The sequence below is a fragment of the Lepus europaeus genome, chromosome 7, assembly GCF_033115175.1.
Source record: "Lepus europaeus isolate LE1 chromosome 7, mLepTim1.pri, whole genome shotgun sequence".
In the NCBI taxonomy this organism is placed as follows: domain Eukaryota; kingdom Metazoa; phylum Chordata; class Mammalia; order Lagomorpha; family Leporidae; genus Lepus; species Lepus europaeus.
The window spans coordinates 75,101,455-75,121,073 of NC_084833.1; the positions used below are offsets into that span (position 1 = coordinate 75,101,455).

The 19,619-nt window shown below is 37.6% G+C and overlaps 1 protein-coding gene across 10 annotated transcripts in view; it reads right to left on the reverse strand.

Moving 5' to 3' along the window:
* Window positions 1-19,619, reverse strand: part of PICALM (phosphatidylinositol binding clathrin assembly protein) — a 122,497-nt gene that overhangs the window by 59,352 nt on the left and 43,526 nt on the right. For all 10 annotated transcript variants that reach the window (XM_062196827.1, XM_062196828.1, XM_062196825.1 and 7 more), the window contains exons 2-5: window positions 14,392-14,534; window positions 10,434-10,509; window positions 6,353-6,455; window positions 2,958-3,051 (exon numbers count right to left, since the gene is read on the reverse strand). In XM_062196827.1, coding sequence (XP_062052811.1) covers window positions 2,958-3,051; window positions 6,353-6,455; window positions 10,434-10,509; window positions 14,392-14,534 — 416 coding nt within the window. The remainder of the gene's footprint in view (window positions 1-2,957; window positions 3,052-6,352; window positions 6,456-10,433; window positions 10,510-14,391; window positions 14,535-19,619) is intronic.

Here is a 19,619-nt window from a genome sequence, read left to right on the forward strand (position 1 = left end):
TAAGCTAAGATAGGTAGGAAGCTAAAACTATCTTGTTCTAACATTATAAACTAATTCATCTTTAAAATGGTAATGATAACAGACTTCTACCTTATGTGGTTACCAGGAGAATTAATAAAATAATGATAAAGAGCATACTATAGTAGCTAGCATACAAGCATTCAACACTTATTATTAAATTATTATGTGAGGCCGGTGTTGTGGCATAGCGGGTTAAGCCACCACCTGCTATGCTGGCATCCCATATGCTCCACTTCCCAACCAGCTCGCTGGGAAAATAGTAGAAGAGGGCCCAAGCACTTGGGCCTCTGAACCCATGTGAGAGACTTGGCTCTTGGCATCAGCTTGTCCAAGCCTTGCTGTTGTAGACATTTGGGGAGTGAAACAGTGGATGGAAGATCTCTCTCTCTGTAACGCTTTCAAATAAATAAATAAATATTTTTAAAAATTATGCTGTAACAAAAAATATCATTTGCTTATCAAGAATACTGCAATTATCTTCAGTTTTAGCTGAAGGAAGGAATCAAAGAATAAAGCAAATTAATTCTAGGTTACTTTTTAAATAATATAAATAACTTACATTGTTACATTTAGAAAAACCTAAGCACCAAGTTCAATGGTAAATGATAAAAGAATAAAAATATATGCAGAAGATCTAACAGGTTAGATTTTCGCATATAGGAAGTACTCCAATTACAAAGTAAATAGGGAGGGAGGTTATGGGGGGAAAAGCTGCTATAATCCAAAAGTTGTACTTTGGAAATTTATATTTATTAAACAAAAATTGAAAAAAAAAGGTAAATAAAAAACAATTTACAAAGTAAAACATACACGTGAATAACGCAGTGAAAAGGAGTTCAACTTCACTTATTAGATAAATTAAAATATATTGAATTGTTTTATTGAAATATTCTTTGAGTATCAAGATTAACAGGTATCAAAAAGTAGACATAACTCAGTATGGATAAGAAAATAAGTGACTAGTCCAACTCCTCTGAATATAAACAGAATACTAACTCAAATTTAAATGTTCATATTTTCTGAAAATCACTAACAATGACTTAGGTTAAAGGAAAAACCCTTTTCAGCATGAAACTGTCACAGTCCCATTTACTAACTTGCATTAATTTCTAATATAAAATATCTTAAAATAGATGTCCCAATCCCACAAAAGAACAGAACTGAAATGCAACCTTACAATATTTAACAACTAGCATAATTTAGTTCAAATAAAGTTCAAAGAAAAATCCCATGGAACACACCTTTGAACAATAACTATATAAGAAACTATTACAAACACTATTTGAATTTCCCTAGGGCTGGCGCCATGGCTCACTTGGCTAATCCTCTGCCTGTGACGCCAGCATCCAATATGGGCGCCGGGTTGTAGTCCCGCTTGCTCCTCTTTCAGTCCAGCTCTCTGCTGTGGCCCAGGAGGGCAGTGGAGAATGGCCCAAGTGCTTAGGTCCCTGCACCCGCATGGGAGACCAGGAAGAAGCACCTGGCTCCTGGCTTCGGATTGGCACAGCGCCAGCCGTAGCGGCCATTTGGGGAGTGAACCAATGGAAGGAAGACCTTTTGTCTCTCTCTCTGTCTATAACTCTGTTTGTCAAATAAAAATAATAATAATAATAATAATTTCCCTGTATTTCTGAATAACTGTCATGCTTTGCTTTGATTCCTACAAAGCATGGAAGTAAAATATTAAATTGGTAACTGAAGAAAATCCTTACTTTTTTAAATTTATTTATTTGACAGGTAGATTATATACAGCTGGCGCTGCGCCGATCCGAAGCCAGGAGCCAGGTGCTTTTTCCTGGTCTCTCATGTGGGTGCAGGGGCCCAAGTATTGGGCCATCCTCCACTGCCCTCCTGGGCCACAGCAGAGAGCTAGACTAGAAGAGGAGCAACTGGAACCAGAACCTGGCACCCATATGGGATGCCGGCGTCGCAGGCGAAGGATTAACCAAGTGAGCCATGGTGCCAGTCCCTTACATATTTTTTAAATCTATGCATCATTATCAAAAGAAAAGCAGAATTTTGTGGCTGGCGCTGTGGCACAGTGGGTTAAAGCCCCAGCCTGCAGCACCAGAATCCCACATGGATGCCACTTCAAGTCCTGGCTACTCCACTTCCAATCTAGCTCTCTATTATGGCCTGGAAAAGCAGTAAAATATGGCCCAACTCCTTGAGCCCTTGCACCCAATGGGAGACCCAGAAAAAACCCCTGGATCTTGGTTTTGGATAGGCTCAGCTCTGGCTTTTGCAGTCATTTGGGGAGTGAACCAGCAGAATGGAAGATCTCTCTCTCTCTCTCTGGCTCTACCTCTCTCTGTAACTCTGTCTTTCAAGTAAATAAAATAAACCTTTTTTTAAAAAAGCAAATTTTTGGATCAACCATTTGTTTCTATATCCTCAAATTCTAGAGGGAGAGAAAAAGCTCTGAAGAATTAGAATAAATCAGGCTGGCGCTGCGGCTCACTAGGCTAATCCTCTGCCTAGTGGCGCTGGCACACCGGGTTCTAGTCCCGGTCGGGGCACCGATCCTGTCCCGGTTGCCCCTCTTCCAGGCCAGCTCTCTGCTGTGGCCAGGGAGTGCAGTGGAGGATGGCCCAAGTTCTTGGGCCCTGCACCCCATGGGAGACCAGGAGAAGCACCTGGCTCCTGGCATCGGATCAGCGCGGTGCGCCGGCTGCAGCGCGCCTACCGCGGCGGCCATTGGAGGGTGAACCAACGGCAAAAGGAAGACCTTTCTCTCTGTCTCTCTCTACTGTCCACTCTGCCTGTCCAAAAAAAAAAAAAAAAAAAGAATTAGAATAAATCTAACACAAAAATGGAAAATATTTAGGCAAAGAGAAATTTAGAGTAAAAAAGTAGTCTGAAAACTTGAGTATAAAATTTTAATCAATTACAATTAATTTTTTTAAATCTTAAATTACAAGGCATAATCAACTTACATTAAAATCAAGAAGTGCATCCATTTGATTTTGAATAATTGGTACAGTTTTAAGGAGTTTTTCTGTGTTCATTGTTCTCATAACTCCATCAGCCCTATTATCAACAAAAAGAGAAAGAAACAAGGGAATTTGCCATTAAATCTACATTTTGAACTCCCACCTGGATCTCTGCTTAAAACAAAGTTGCTACAGAATGTCACATATTTAAGTCATTATTGAACCTGAAGCCCTACACAGAGATATTATAGAAAAAGTAGAAACAGGCAATACAACATATCCATTATATCAAAGTACTCATTCAGAATAAAGGGTGTATGGGGTGATGGCATTGTATCAGAGTGCCAGTTTAAGTCTTGGTTGCTCCACTTCCAATCCAGCCTTGTGCCAATGCACCTAAGAAAACAGCTAATGATGGACCAATTTCCTGGGCCTCTGCCACCCATGTGGGAGACCTGAACAGAGCAGGCTCCTGGCAGACATCTGGGGAGTGTACCAACAGATCCCTGTCTGTACCTATAAATAAGTACTTTTTAAATGAGTAAAAAGATGTAAGGCATGAGACGTAAGTGACGTAAGGCATGAGACGTAAGTGAACAAAGGTTCACTTCATACAGCAAAGTCTATAGCACACTTTTCACATGCAGTATTATTATTAAATGGAGATTCTAAGTAAAGCATACAGTTCTCTGTAATATTTTTGGAACATTTCTGGAAGTGAAATTATTCCAGTGCTAATTTTTAAAGGTCAGTAAGCTCGTTAAAATACTTTACTATAAAGACCTTCATTTAACTAGAGTGAAACTAGATTCAGATCTAGATTCATCTGACTAGAAAAGCATGTGGGCTCTTACCACTATTTTGATGAACAGCAAAATAATCACACCTGATTAATTTTGGAATGATGACATAGAACATTTAAGTTCTGCTTTTAAGCAAACTCTAGGAAGCAGCAGATGATGGCTCAAGTAGTAGAATGCCTGCCACCAATATGGGAGGCCTGGATTAAGTTCTTGGTCCCAGCCCCAGCCATTGCAGGCAACTGGTGAGTGAACCAGTAGATGGGAGCTCATTCTGTCTGTCTCCCTCTCTTTCCGATTTTCTCTTAAACACACACACACACACACACACGAACTGGAATATTTGAATAGCAGAGCAACTCAGAAAAGTGTTCACCAGGGTATTTCTGCAAGTGCCAATTTGCCCACAGGGTAGTCCTTTATACACTACAAGGTGATCAATGTCTCAACAGAACGTATTTAGTGGCTTTTTCCTAAGGTTTCACCATAAACCCCAAGGGGAAAAACCTGTGTTCCAGCATCAGCATGTACAGAATCACTGATTCTATCATTTATGTGGACAAGGTCACATACTAAGATGACTGTTATTTAGGATGCAGCAAAAACTAAACCTAGCTTCTGCATTCAAGACTAAAAGGAATCTTAAATAAACAGCACAGAAAGAAGATTCAAATAAACAGAAAAATATCTCATTCATGCGATAGAAATTTAATGTGTTATGATGGTAATATTACCCAAACCAATACACAGATTCAATGCAATCGCTATCAAATTTTAGCTGTCTTTTCTGCAGAAATTAACAAGCACATGATAAAATTCATGTGAACATATAAGAGGTCCAAAAACAATCTTGAAAAAGAATAGAGTTAGAAGATACATATTTTGATTTCAAAAAGTAACAATAATCAACAGAGTATGGTCCAGGCATAAAGATAGACATTTGGGTCAACAGAACACAATTCAAGGTTCAGAAATAAACTTTTTTACTTATAGTCACTGGGAAAAAAAAACCTTTCCATAAAATGGTGCTTGGACCATTATAATGGAATATCTGTATACAAAAGAATGACTTAGCCTGCATATCTCATACCATACACAAAAATTAAATTCTAAATAGATCAGAAACCTAACTGCAAGAGCTAAAACTACAAAATTCTTAGAATAAGACATGACAGTAAATCTCTGCGACTCTGGGTTAAATCAAATTTTCTTAGACATGATGCCAAAAATATAAGCAACCAAAAAAACAGATAAACAGGACTTTATCAAAACTAAAAATGTTTGTACTTCAAAGGACATAATGAAGAAAGTGCTATGAAAGGGGAAAAATATTTGCAAATCATAAACATGGTAAGTGACTAACATCCAGAATGCATGCAGAACCCCTTATCTATGGCCGATGTTTCAAGACCCGAGCGGATGCCTAAAACTGTAGACAGCACAAACCCTATATATACTACATGACTGCAGGCAGGGAGCATGGATATGCTGAGCAAAGGCATGATTCATGCTAATCAGACCAGTGTGCAAGTTAAAATCTGGAATTCTATGTTTAATATTTTTGGGGCCCAGGTTGACCATCAGTAACTGAAACCACAGAAAAAGGGGTAGGAAAATATAAAAAACACTTGCAACTGAACAGTCAGAAGAGAAATAACACAATTTAAAAGTGGGCAAAGGATTTGAAGAGACATTTTTCCAAAGATAGACAAATGGCCAATAAGCACATAAAAAGATACTCAAACTCATTAGCGATAAGAGAAACACAAGCTAAAAATCAGAATTCTACTTTACAGACAGTAAGAGGCTACGTAAAAAACAAAAACAAGCAAAAAACAAAATAACAAGTGTTAGAATACAGAAAAACTGGAACTTACATAGTACATTGCTGATTGGGAATGTAAAATGACTAAACTGCTTTAAAAAACGGTTTTGACAGTTCCTCAAAATGTTAAACATAATGGGTACCTTATGATTCAACAATTCCACTTTTAAGTATACAGCCAGGAGAACTAAAAGATAATCCACATAAAATAAAATCCACAGATATATAAACAAAATGTGGTTTACATCCATATAATAAAATATTTGGCCATTAAAAGAAAATGACTGCAGGCAGGTAGCACGGAGCTGCAACTTGCATACATCATACACTAAGTGAAAAAGTCAGTCACAAAAGGCCACACATTGTAAGATCTCATTTATACAAAATACCTATAGTATGCAAACCCAGAGACTGAAAGTAGATTTATGCTCTGGCAATTAGGAATGGAAAATGACTATTAACAGGCATGGGATTTCTTATCGGGGTAATGAAAATGTTCTAGAAGTAAATAGTAGTAACACAGTACAACTTTGTAAATACAGTAAAAACCAGGGAACTGTACACACTAAAAATGGTGATTTTTATGGTATTATTAAAAAATTACCTGATATACCTCTTCAAAGAAAAACGAAGTTACTCTTTCAAAAGTAACTCATATTCCAAAATTTATAATGGAATTATGAATGTTTATAACTTAAATGCATTTATTATGGATTCATAATTCATGTTTTATACTTTAATATTCATGCCATATAAAAAACAGCTCAACTCACCCTCTCTTCACTTTTGTGAAATCAAATGCAACTTGTCTGTATGAAACTGCTTTTTCATTTAAGTATCTACTATACCGCCTAATAAATGTAGACATATCATATCCTGTAAGAAAAGAAAAAGGTTTCATAAATATTATAATCATAATTTGCCTAGAAAAACGTATTTTACTTATTGGTAAAATCTTAATATTCCAACTCAATTTGGTGGCATAAATTGTTTAATTAATGAACATTATCATATTAAGATTTCACTTTTTTAAAGTTAGATAGACCATACGTATGTGGCTTGACACAAATCCTTTTTCTTAGAATTTCACTAAAATAAAAGTTTGCTTTGCTTATGATCAAGACTTTTATTTTTGGCTGGCGCCGTGGCTCACTTGGCTAATCCTCCACCTGCAGTGCTGGCACCCCGGGTTCTAGTCCCGGTTGCTCCTCTTCCAGTCCAGCTCTCTGCTGTGGCCTGGGAAGGCAGTGGAGGATGGCCCAAGTGCTTGGGTCCCGGCATCCACATGGGAGACCAGGAGGAAGTACCCACTCCTGGCTTCAGATCGGTGCACCACTGGCCGTAGCGGCCATTAGGGGAGTGAACCAACGGAAGGAAGACCTTTCTCTCTGTCTCTCTCTCACTGTCTATAACTCTCTCTGTCTCTCTCTCACTGTCTAACTCTGCCTAGCAAAAAAAAAAAAAAAGACTTATTTTTTGTTCATCAGGAATTGAAAACACTAATTCTCTTTTCCAAATTGATAACCTAACAACTGAAAATTAGCATCCTATAGAACTATGATCCCATTCTTGAAATTAGATTTCATCATTTTTATATGCAGACTCATGAAATCTTTATTTAACAATCATGATTTATGTGTCAATCTTATAAAAAGTAGATTAAATTACTGCCTAGCACAATAGAAATGGCAACATGTAAGCTTAAGACATAACAAAAATCAATTAGAGTAAGGTCCTCAATAAAACTTTCTAAATGAATACATTATGTATTCTAAGATATTGGTTCATCATACTCATGAGCTCTGAAAACTTCAGCAACATAAAACCCAATCAGTATTCACAAACACCAAAAATCTTGTGTATTTATTAATGAGTTAATAAATAGCCTCAAGGAAGTCTATAAATGTTTGCTTCTCACAAAAAACAGATCCATTTTAACTCATGCTTATCTATCAAATTTAGATGATAAATTCTGCTACTTTAAAAAGATAATACTAAACAACCATCAACCCCATCCCACCCTGCCACAAAACAGATAAAATGACTAGATTTCAAGCAATCACTAGTGGACTTTAGAGAGTCTTCCATAATATATTCCTCATCTTTTTGGTTCACATTGTTCCCCCTAATCTACTCTACAACATCCTCTCTGTTAAGGGAAATACCACTTATCCTTCAAGGATCGACCTCTTAAAACACTCCCAGAACTCTCTCTTTGTGCTCCCATGTTATTCTTACCCTAAGTAAAACTTGGAACTACTATGGCAAGCATACTGGCCCAACAGTTAAGACTTCAGCTGGGATGTCTACATCCCATATTGTAGTGCCAGGGCTCCATTCCTAGCTCCATTTCTAATTTTAGCTTCTTGCTGATGTGCATCCTATGAGACAGCAGGTGATGGCTCAAATGGTTTGGTCCCTGCTACCCATGTAGGAGATCTGGATTGAGTTTTTGGCTCCTGGCTTTGGCCTGGCCCAGTCCTGGCTGTTGCCCCAACCACTAAGGCATTTGAGAAGTGATTCAGCAGATGACTGTGCTCTCATGCTCTGTCTCTCCCTTTTCCTCACTCCAGTTCTCTCTCTCTCAAATAAAAAAATTAAAAGAAAACATGTGTGTAACTATTAGTTGGATACAATCTAGAATTTTATTTACATGCACTCAGTCTAACATCCATAAGTATTTAATAAAACATATATACATATCCAAAATATATCAGCAATCAAAATTTCTTTTCAAAAACACCATGGAATTATATGCTTTTGTCCACTGTTTATTTCATTTTTCAAATATGAGCCTAAAAAAAAAAACACTTGGGGCCGGCGCTGTGGCAGAGCGGGTAAAGCTGCCACCTGCAGTGACAGCATCCCACATAAGTTCGAATCCTGGCTGTTTCACTTCCGATCTAGCTCTCTGCTATTGCCTGGAAAAGAAGTAAAAGATGGCCCAAGTTCTTGGGCCCCTGTACCCACGTGGGAGACCTAGAAGAGGATCCTGGCTCCTGGCTTCGGATTGGACTAGCTCTGGCCGTTGCGGCCATCTGGGTAGTGAACTAGCCAATGGAGGGCCTCTCTCTGTTTGTAACTCTTTCAAATAAATAAATAAATCTTAAAAAAAAAAAAAACCACTTGGATATATGCTTTAAATAGAAATTATGCTTTAAATAGAAATTAATTGAAAAAGGAGAAGAAAACCAGAAATAAAAGGATTAGCTGGCAGTTTCTTCCACATCCTTTAAAACAGGGGAGACTAATTTTTATTAGTTACACTAGGGTACTTCAAAACTTTCATGGAAAATGTAATTAAACATAAGTTTACTTTGGTGCAAACAATTTTGAAATCCAGTTTTCCATAATATGCATTTCCATTAACTTTTTGAAGACCTTTATATATATCAAGCTTCTGTTTAAGATTTCATTTCAAAATGGGACCTATTAAATTTTCCCCCTTTAACATGGAGCACTATAACTCTTCATTAAAATGAATTTTATTAACAATGGGTTCTACATACAGATTACTAGTTCTAGAATTTCTAGAAAATAGAGTACTCAATCCATTCTAAGTAATACTTTCCACCTACCAAATAAAAAACAAGCATTGAACTGGACAGCCCCTAACACAAACAGTCAGTTACTCAATTCCATCGATTTTACCTCCACAAGAACCACAGTTCAGGCCCTCATTAACTCTCCACTAGATGACCAGAGCGATGACTGGAACAGTCTCAACATCTTCAAGACTTGGTCCACTCTGTTCCAACCTGACTGAGCAATGATACTTTCTTTATAAGACATACTTCCTTTCCCCCTCATCCCTCTACTCAAAAAAACTTTGATAGCTTCCCATTATGTTATAAAATCAAACTACATCAAAATTTTCTGTGCCTGATTTTGGCTCTGAAAAGCTCCCTGAGGGCTATCTGACACAACATGTTCTCCAAAACACCTTCCACACACTCTATTCACATTCTTTCACTCTATAAATTTTAAAAACTCCAGGTACTTTCCCATTCATATACATCTATGTACCTGTGTTTAAACAAACTCATCTTCTCATCCATCTCTCAAATCCCAGCACAAATCTCACATTCTCTAAAGACAGTTTCCAGATTGAGCCTCACTGTTAATAATTCCAGGTTGTTTTGGTATGTTCCTTATGAAGTTCTTCCTACAGCTGAAATTCTAAAATGTTAATAGCCTAGTTCTAGAACTAAATTCAACAGATCCCAACAAGACAGAATGTGCACAACTGGCTACAGCCAGATTATGGCAATTTCAAGTTACCAAACTTAAAGTAAAATAAAAAAAATAATAATATATGTGGGTATCAATGAACAGTTCATTTGAATAATGCTATACTCACCTTAGCTACTGAAAAATAACATTCTAACAACATCTCTTAAAGTGAAGCATAAAATAATAATAAAACAAAAACAATAAAGGTATGTACACAGTTATTTCCTGCATGCCGGGCATTAATACTTATTGACTAGGTTAAGCCTCATGATAACCCTATTGGGAAGGTACTCTCATTACTTCTGATGTTACAGATGCAGAGAAGCAAAGCAATTTGCTCAACTTCATAAAGCTGGTAGGTGGTAAAGGTGGGATTCAAACCTAGGCAGTCTAACTCTACAATGGATGTTCTCCAAATACTAACAATACATCTCACAAAGAGCTCTCAGTGTCAGGGAAGAAACCAATCCTAATCTTCCAAATTATAACATCGTTTTTTCTATTCTACAAGTATCATTACAATGTGAAGTTTAAAACAGCACATTCTAAAGAAAAGAGATCAATTTTTTAGTGATCACTAGGTGGCATTAGTTCTAACTTTCTACAGTAAGTTGTCTTTACCTTGCAATCCACTTTTATCCAAAAAATTGCTCAAGTTAAACAACGTGTTTCTTGAAGCCAAATACTGAATGAAGCGCTAGGGATTTAAAAAAAATCACAATCAAAATAAGGTACTGCCATCATATCATAAACTCTAATGTGAAAATGAGAAGTTATGATTAATACATCCTATTAGGTTTATCTGGTTTAAACTTCTCACCCTTATTCTTCCCATAACTGGCTACCAAACACAAAACCAATACATATTTTTCATTAGCATTATAGGAATTTATTAAGTGTAATGCCTACAGCTATAAGTAATAATGTCAAAATAATAAAAGGAAATCGGCACTTTTAAACTGTACCAGCAATTTTGTTTTTATTGCAGCACATTAGTACTAGAGCTAATCACATTCAGATGGTGTCTATATGTTAAACAGCCACCTGGTATTCCTAACTTTACTAACTGTAAAAAAACATTTCTAGTTATAAAAAAGAACGGTATTATAGAAACCAACTTACTCAATGTCCAGATTAAATAAATTAACATACACTTCAGATTATGTTCTAAAGTCAAAACATTATAGACCCCATTAAAGACACACATCTTCAATATCATTCCCTTTCCTCTCTCTTCAAAGGTGATTATTATTCTGAAGCAGAAAACTGCATGTAATTTTATCTTTTCAATTTACATATATACTCTTGTACAATGTGCTTTTCAATTCAACTTCTTCCCAAGAATGATCATTTAATATATGTAAATCTATTTCACTCATTTTAAACGGTGTTCTAGAATCTCAATCAACTAATATTCATTATGTATCCATGCCTTTATTTATGGATATTTAAGTTCATTCCAGTTTTCATCATAAACAATGTTGTATTAACTTCTTCATACTTGGTCTCCATGTGCAAGTATACCAAAGTTTCTTGGGATATACACTTAGCATTGGATTAAGTCACATTTATGTAAACATGTTCACAAAGTATTGTCCAAATACTCTACCACTACTTTTATATACAGCATCTAGAACAGACAGCTAAAGAAATGTTTCAACTTTTATTTCCCTTAGGGTTCCTTTTTTCTTTCAAAATCTGCATGCTGAGTATTACTATCAACAATGATGTACATCATCCCTTGACTCCACTTTGTTCTCTTGCAATCATCCCAAATTAACAACCAGGATTTTAAAAGCTAATTTGTAAACCTAAGACTGTTTCATCATTATCTTGAAACAATTTGTTTCAAATGAACATTAAAACAAATAACACCGTAGTAGACAATGATTTTTATAGGCTTTGATAACAGTTTCCTTAACTTTTGCACTTTAGGAATCAATATAAATATTTTAGTCATTTCTATGACTTTAGATATAACAAATTTTTTTTTTCATTTTACTAGTCTTCACATAATTTTTAGCTGCAAAGATACATAGCTTTGATCAACTTGACTTTGTTTCTAATAGCATCCTAATATTTAACTTGGTATTCCATTAAGCGCCCCACCATCTGGCAAATAATAAGGTCAGAAGTTTTCTTCTGGGTCTTAAGAGGTAACTTGGAGGGCCGGTGCTGTGGCATAGCAGGCAAAGCTTCTGCTTGCAGTGCTGGCATCCCATATGAGTGCTGGTTCGAGTCCCGGCTACTCCATTTCCAATCCAGCTCTCTGCTTTGACCTGGGAAAGCAGTGGAAGATGGCACAAGTCCTTGGGCTCCCGCACCCATGTGGGAGGCCTGGAAGAAGCTCCTGGATCCCAGCTTCAGATCAGCTTAGCTCTGGCCATTTAGGCCAGCTGGGGAGTCAATCAGCGGATGGAAGAACTCTCTCGCCCTTCCTCTGCCTCTCTGTAACTCTGCCTTTCAAATAAATAGATACATCTATACATCTTTAAATGAGGGGGGGGGGGAATTTGGGGGCCAGTGCTGTGGCATAGTTGGCTAAACCTCCACCTGCTGCACCGGCATCCCATACAGGTGCAAGCTCCTCTTCCAATCCAGCTCCCTGCTATGGCCTGGAAACACAGCAGAAAATGGTCCAAGTGCTTGGGCCCCTGAATTCACATGGGAGACCCAGAATAAGCTCCTGGCTCCTGGCTTTGGATTGACCCAGCTCCAGCCATTGTGGCCATTTAGCCAGTGAATCAGCAGATGGAAGACCTCTCTCTCTCTCTCTCTCTCTCTCTCTCTCTCTCTCTCTCTGTGTCACCCTCTCTGTCTGTACCTCTGTCTCAAATAAATAAACAAATATAAGAGATAACAAGACAGTACCATCTTAAAACTATTGTTTAAAGAACAACAAAATATCCATAAATGTTGAAACAGCATGACAGGTACAAAGATATTTATTATACTTTTCTATACTATTATATGCTTGAAATTTTTCTAAAATATTTAAAGAATATATATTGCTTACATTATTTATCCACCTAGCACACTACATCCATGAATGACTATGTTTCCATGTTTTGAATTTCACCTACCAATTTTTAACTCTAAATTTTTATTAATCACCTACAACTAGTCCTGCTACAGCAGATGTCTTACTCAATTATGTTTGCCCACTAAGGTTTTATATTATTGATGAGGAAACTAAAGCTCACAGAATTGACTCACTTATGTAACCCAATTGCTAAGTGAATGGGATAAGAATACCTAGCCATCTGATGTCAGGGCCATATGACAGCCAATCCAGTTTCATCCTTTTGAGATTTCCTCTGTGGTCAGGATTTTCATCTTAACACTACTGATACTTTGGACAGATAGTTCTTTGTTGTTGGGGGCTGTTTTGTGCACTGCAAGATGTTTATAAGCAGCCCTGGTCCCTGTCAGACACTAGCTGCATCTCTTCCAGTTGTGACAAGTTTCCTTTAAAAAGTTAAAAAAAAATAATAATCACCTCCCCTTCCTGCCCAGGTTGATAACCAGTATTCCTTGGCATTACCATCATCATATCAAAGTGAAAACCCAAAAACTGCACAAACTAGGTAAAAAAATGAGCAGACCATGAGCTTTACATTAGTGTTGAAAGGAAACTCAAGATGAGTTTATCTGAAAACCATACTGAATGGGGCAGGCATTGGTCTAGTGGTCAAAACACCAGATACACTGCTGGTGTCCCATTCTGGAGTCCCTGGATTTGAAGCTCAGCTCTGGCTCCTGACTCCAGTTACTTGCCAATGCAGATCTTGGAAGGCAATGGTGTTACCTCAAGTAGGAAGCTTCCTGCTATACAAGTAGGAAACTTGTCCCAGCTCTCAGCTTCAGCCTAGCCCAGCTCAGCCCTGGCTGATCTGCACATTTAGGGAATGAAACAGTTCGTAATTTTCTAAGAATCAAAAAGTTAGCTGCTAAGCCAAACATGGAAAATAAGATGATTCTCTTTTAAAAAGAAAATTTCAAAACCTTATATATCTCACTGCACATACCTTTGTGGGCAATAAAAGCTTCAGATACATAATCAGTGCCTATCAACAAAACACTATCATGGTCCTCAACTAGGCAAAGTGTTGTCAAAGACAAGTATAAAAAAGCAGCCAAAAATCTGATTGAATTAAAAAAAAAAAGAAAGAAAGAAAGGCGAGTGGACATAGACATTTTATATCATCTATGAACAAGGCCATCTATGATCAGAGCTTATGGAACATACCTCCAGGCATGATCTTTGCTTCTTGATCCCATTACTGAAATCCTCTGTGCACTGACCCACTTTCTGCTTTCTGGCTTACAAGCCATGTTTCCTCAAATTGCAGGAACTATATTTTACTATATTACACTGTATTATATTATAATTATATATTTCATATAAATATACAATTATGTAATATAGCCATTATGTAATTACATTCCTGCCCTTTTAACCTGTTTATCCAGCTGTTGAAGCTACTTTTTAAGTATTAGTGACAAAAGCAAATTGAATTAGTAATCATACCAATATACTTACTCAATTACTTACTTTTTAATCAAGAATTCTGCTTACCTCATTTCCATACACCATCAGATGGTGAGTTGTAATGAGAGACTTGAAGACCACCACCCAACTACTGTTAGTAGTTCTTTCAAATAAACTATCTGCCAACTGTGGGATGTTCACATTCATCTCATTTGTGCATTGTATCAAGTCTAAAATAAAAAAAAAAAAGACATTTTAAGATCAATTTGCTCCAGGTTTCAACTGTTAATACCAAATTTACATGCTAACAGGCAAAAAATCTAAGTGGAATAAAAATCATTTTGGATTTAAAAATCTTTCAGGGCGATAATACTATAATCCACCTGAAAAGTAGGGTATTTTCTGATTAGGATTACATAAATGATCATTAACATGAGAAAATAAATTAAACTTCCTCAGGGTATTATTCACCCTTAAGTGCTTCAAAGAAATCATAGATACAGACACATGAACAAACAGAAGGTTAAATTACATTTACTAATATCACCCCAGGGATTGGCACTGTGGCAAAGTGAGTTAAGCCACTCCTGTGATGCTGGCATCATATGAGTCCTGGCTTCTCCACTTGCAATCTACCTACCTGCTAATGCTCCTGGGAAAACAGCAGAGTACGGCCCAAATGCCTTGGCCCCTGCCACCCATGTGAAAGACCCAGATGAAGTTCTAGGCTCCTGGCTTTGGCCTGGCCCAGCCCTGGCAGTAGCAGCCATTTACACAGTAAACCAGCATATGGAAAATTATTCTCTAACTTTGCCTTTCAAATAAATAAATCTTTATTAATATTCCCCCTAGAGTGCTGTATTTGCACTAAAATGAAGATAACTGAGTCTGTGATTGAGTAGGATCTCTGTTTATATAAAACATTTCTTATTTTTCTCTCCCTTCTAACTCTAATGAGTTAGCTCAGGTTTCAGTCAGTAGCTGATATCGACAATCAAAACTGAAAATTGAAATCTTCTATTACATAAACTTCCAAATCAGAAATGACTCAGGAGCTCTATTTTACCCAATATTATTCATAACAAAGTTAAAACAATGTAAGTTCCAATTTTATGTTTCAAACCCAAAAGCAGGACAATAAAAGTCTAATAACAACTGTTTCAGTATCAAAACAAAGTTCTTAATGGACCCCAGAGTTTTACCTAAAACCTGCTTAAAAGGTATAATTGGCAAACTCAACCAAGACACACAAAATATAATCCAATTTAGAGAAATAATGAAGGAGAAGCCCACAAAAAAAGCTGTTTTAAAAAATACATATAGGGGCCGGCGCCGTGGCTTAACAGGCTAATCCTCCGCCTTGCGGCGCCAGCACACCGGGTTCTAGTCCCGGTTGGGGCGCTGGATTCTATCCCAGTTGCCCCTCTTCCAGGCCAGCTCTCTGCTATGGCCCGGGTGTGCAGTGGAGGATGGCCCAAGTCCTTGGGCCCTGCACCTGCATGGGAGACCAGGAGAAGCACCTGGCTCCTGGCTTCGGATCAGCTCGATGAGCCGGCCGCAGCGGCCATTGGAGGGTGAACCAACGGCAAAAAAGGAAGACCTTCTCTCTGTCTCTCTTTCACTATCCACTCTGCCTGTCAAAAAAACAAAACAAACTAACCAAAAAACACCATACAGGGGCCAGCGCTGTGGCACAGCAGGTTAAAGCCCTGGCCTGAAGTGCAGGCATCCCATATGGGCGCCGGTTCTAGTCCCAGCTGCTCCTCTGCCGGTCCAGCTCTCTGCTATGGCCTAGGATGGCAGAAGATGGCCCAGGTCCCTGGGCCCCTGCACCCACATGGGAGACCCAGAGGAAGCTCCTGGCTCCTGGCTTCAGATGGGCGCAGCTCCAACCGTTGCGGGCATCTGGGGAGTGAACCAGTGGATGGAAGACCTGTCTCTACCTTTCTCTGTAGTTCTGTCTTTCAAATAAATATTTTTTAAAAATACATATAAAATATAATGTATAAATATATTAACTATCATCAGAAAAATTAAAGCTCTTCATTACCCAGTAATATGTCCACTTTTAATCTTTAGTATACTATAATTATTAAATATGAATTCAAATGACCTAACTTGGTTTGACTGCTTAAAATAAGCGACAATATAACTATTAACATTTACCTACTTCTAATCTTCAAAATGTTTGTTTTATTACATGTAATTATTAAAGTAGCATTTGCTAAACAAGTACATTTATAGAAGCAGTTACCCTAGCAAACCCTGGTTAAAAACAGAACAAAGAACAGCTAAACAGAGTGTTCAGGGAACAGCAGCATGACACCAGACTTTCACAATTTAGGCTACCTAAACAAAAACTAAATAGCAAATTCTCTTAGGTGTGCAAGGTTCAGCTTCTCCTAGTAAAAAATGGCATTTCATCTCTGCCTTGTCTGAATCTTCATAGTACTTTATACCTGTCTTGTGGCAGTGAACATTATACTTCCCTTATTCCAAATATAATTAATCTGCAGAAGGCAAGACCTATCTATTGCTTGTTCATTTTTAATCCTTTAAATATAAAAATATATTTAAATATAAAAGTACAGTAGTAAAGTTCTAAATTTGGCTATAAAAAGTTATATTTCTAGCTTCCTTCCTCGCCATCTTTATAGACCTATATTTTTTCTCTATATACTTGCACAAACTTTTCTTGATAAGCTGTTCAATTCTAAAACATAGTCGTTACTTCTTTATGATGACATCAGAAGTAATTTTATTCCTTAGAATCTTATTTTCTTTCTTAAAAAAGTTCATGGAAGGCCGGCGCCGTGGCTTAACAGGCTAATCCTCCACCTTGCGGCGCCGGCACACCAGGTTCTAGTCCCAGTTGGGGTGCCGGATTCTATCCCGGTTGCCCCTCTTCCAGGCCAGCTCTCTGCTATGGCCCGGGTGTGCAGTGGAGGATGGCCCAAGTCCTTGGGCCCTGCACCTGCATGGGAGACCAGGAGAAGCACCTGGCTCCTGGCTTCGGATCAGCTCGATGAGCCGGCCGCAGCGGCCATTGGAGGGTGAACCAACGGCAAAAAAGGAAGACCTTTCTGTCTGTCTCTCTCTCTCACTATCCACTCTGCCTGTCAAAAAAAAAAAAAAAAAGTTCATGGAAAATGTGTATTAGGAAGCACAATGCATGAATTTCAAATCTCTTGCACCAAAATAAGTTTATCATATACTTCAATTTTCCGCTAACAGTTTAAAATACCCTCATTTATACATCACCAAGATGCTATCAGTATCCAAGTCCTTTTGATTCTATTTCCTAAAACTCTAGCAAATCAACGTTTTCCTCTCCATCTCAAAACCAGGGTGAAAGCCAAAGCCAAAGTTCAGGTCTTATTTATCTAACCAAGGTAAGTCAGGGAGGGGGATTATCATACTCAAAGAGGTTTTACTAGTACTTAGTAACATAGAAGAGGGAGAACTGTCCTGTAGCGCACAATCAGTACTCCATAATTCAGATTGCTCCCAATGAGAAACACTGACCTGATTGGTCTCCTCATTTCTGATGTGATACTTCTGATTTAATTGAGATCTCTCCTACCCACATCCCCAATCATTCTCTAAACTGGCCACAGAATGATCTCTAACAGCAATTTATCTAGTGCTAATGCAATGAAAACAATACATCCATCACCAATATACTCCTCCTTGCCTCTTAGCCTCCAACCTAGAACCACTTTCCAGTTTTCTATGGTGTAACTTACTGTTTCACACCTGAACCTTTCCATTTCTGTTTATTGTTCAAAAAACATTTCCTCAGTGAAATCTTTCCCTTCAGTCTCTAATGCTGACATATAATTCTGAACAACAGAATCATTCTTCTACACCTTAAATATGTACTCCCAAACCAATTTCTTCTACTTGAGAGAACTTAAAAGAATAACATTTCCATAGATAATCACTAGAATGTCAGATACAGCCTGCTCTTAAATGAAGAGGATATAGATCAGTTTCAACAACCACAGTATTTTATACATAGCATGAGAATTTATACATAGTTCTCTACATGCTATAGAATATTTATGTGTATATATGCAAATTATACTATTATATCCATATTACATTCCCTTTATGATCTATTCAACCCCTCTGCATGACTTGCTTTAGCCAGATATCTCCTTTGCAATGCCTTCCAAGTATCATGCCCTCTTACCTCATGTACTTAGCGCTGCTGTTCTGACTAAAATCCTAAATTCTATCCTGGTTGCTCCCCCACCTTCTTCCTTAAGACTGTTGGTGAAATGCCACCTTATGAGATGAATATTTTCACAAAATAACAAATATAGAGCATTCTCCATACTTCAAATCCTCATTATCCCCCTTACTTTGTCTTATTTCTTCCAAAGCAATTATTACCACCTCACTCATTTGATTTCTTTAATTTTCTTTCTTTCTTAACTAAAATGTTTTATGTGGGCAGACTTCTGTTTTTCTCTATTTCCCAAAGGCCTAGAATATTGCCTTGCATATTTTTCATCTAGATACATTAATTTTAGTTTGAATATGGATACTCTTACATGACTTTTTAAAAAAGAATCCAAAATGGTATGAGAATATTTTAAAAAGTTATTCAAGGAAGGGCCGGCACTGTGCCATAGCAACTAAAGCAGTGCTGGCATCCCATATGGGCACCGCACCAGTTCGAGTCCTGGCTGCTGTACTTCCAACCCAGCTCTCTGCTATGACCTGGGAAAGCAGTAGAAGATGGCCCAAGTACTTGGGCCCCTGCACCCACGTGGGAGACTCAGAAGCTCCTGGCCCCTGGCTTCAGGTCGGCGCAGCTCCGGCCGTTGCGACCAACTGGGGAGTGAACCGGCGGATGGAAGACTTCTTTCTCTCTCTCTCTCTGCCTCTCCCCTCTCTGTGTAACTCTTTCAGATAAATAAATAAATATTTTTTAAAAAGTAATGGGGAAAAAATGAATTTAAGTTTATTATGGTGTAAAACTGTTTGAAATCCACATAGTTTTTCTGGTCAGAATATGCATTTCCCATAAACCTTCTAAGGACCCCATTTCTTACATGGACTAAAGCAAAATTGTGCAATTATTTGGACAACCTACTATCCCCTAAAGCCTTAAAAACAAACCTGAACCCAATACATGGGAAAAGTTTCAAATTTCAAGCTAAAGAGAATCTAAAAGATGAAGATTTTGCTTGTAATGCTAACTTAAAAATATGGTGTGTTTTAAATGACTGTGTGAAAACTAAAGTATAACTCCAGAAGCTAAAAATACCTCACATATAAACAGCAGAAAAATGAAAAAAGAATTT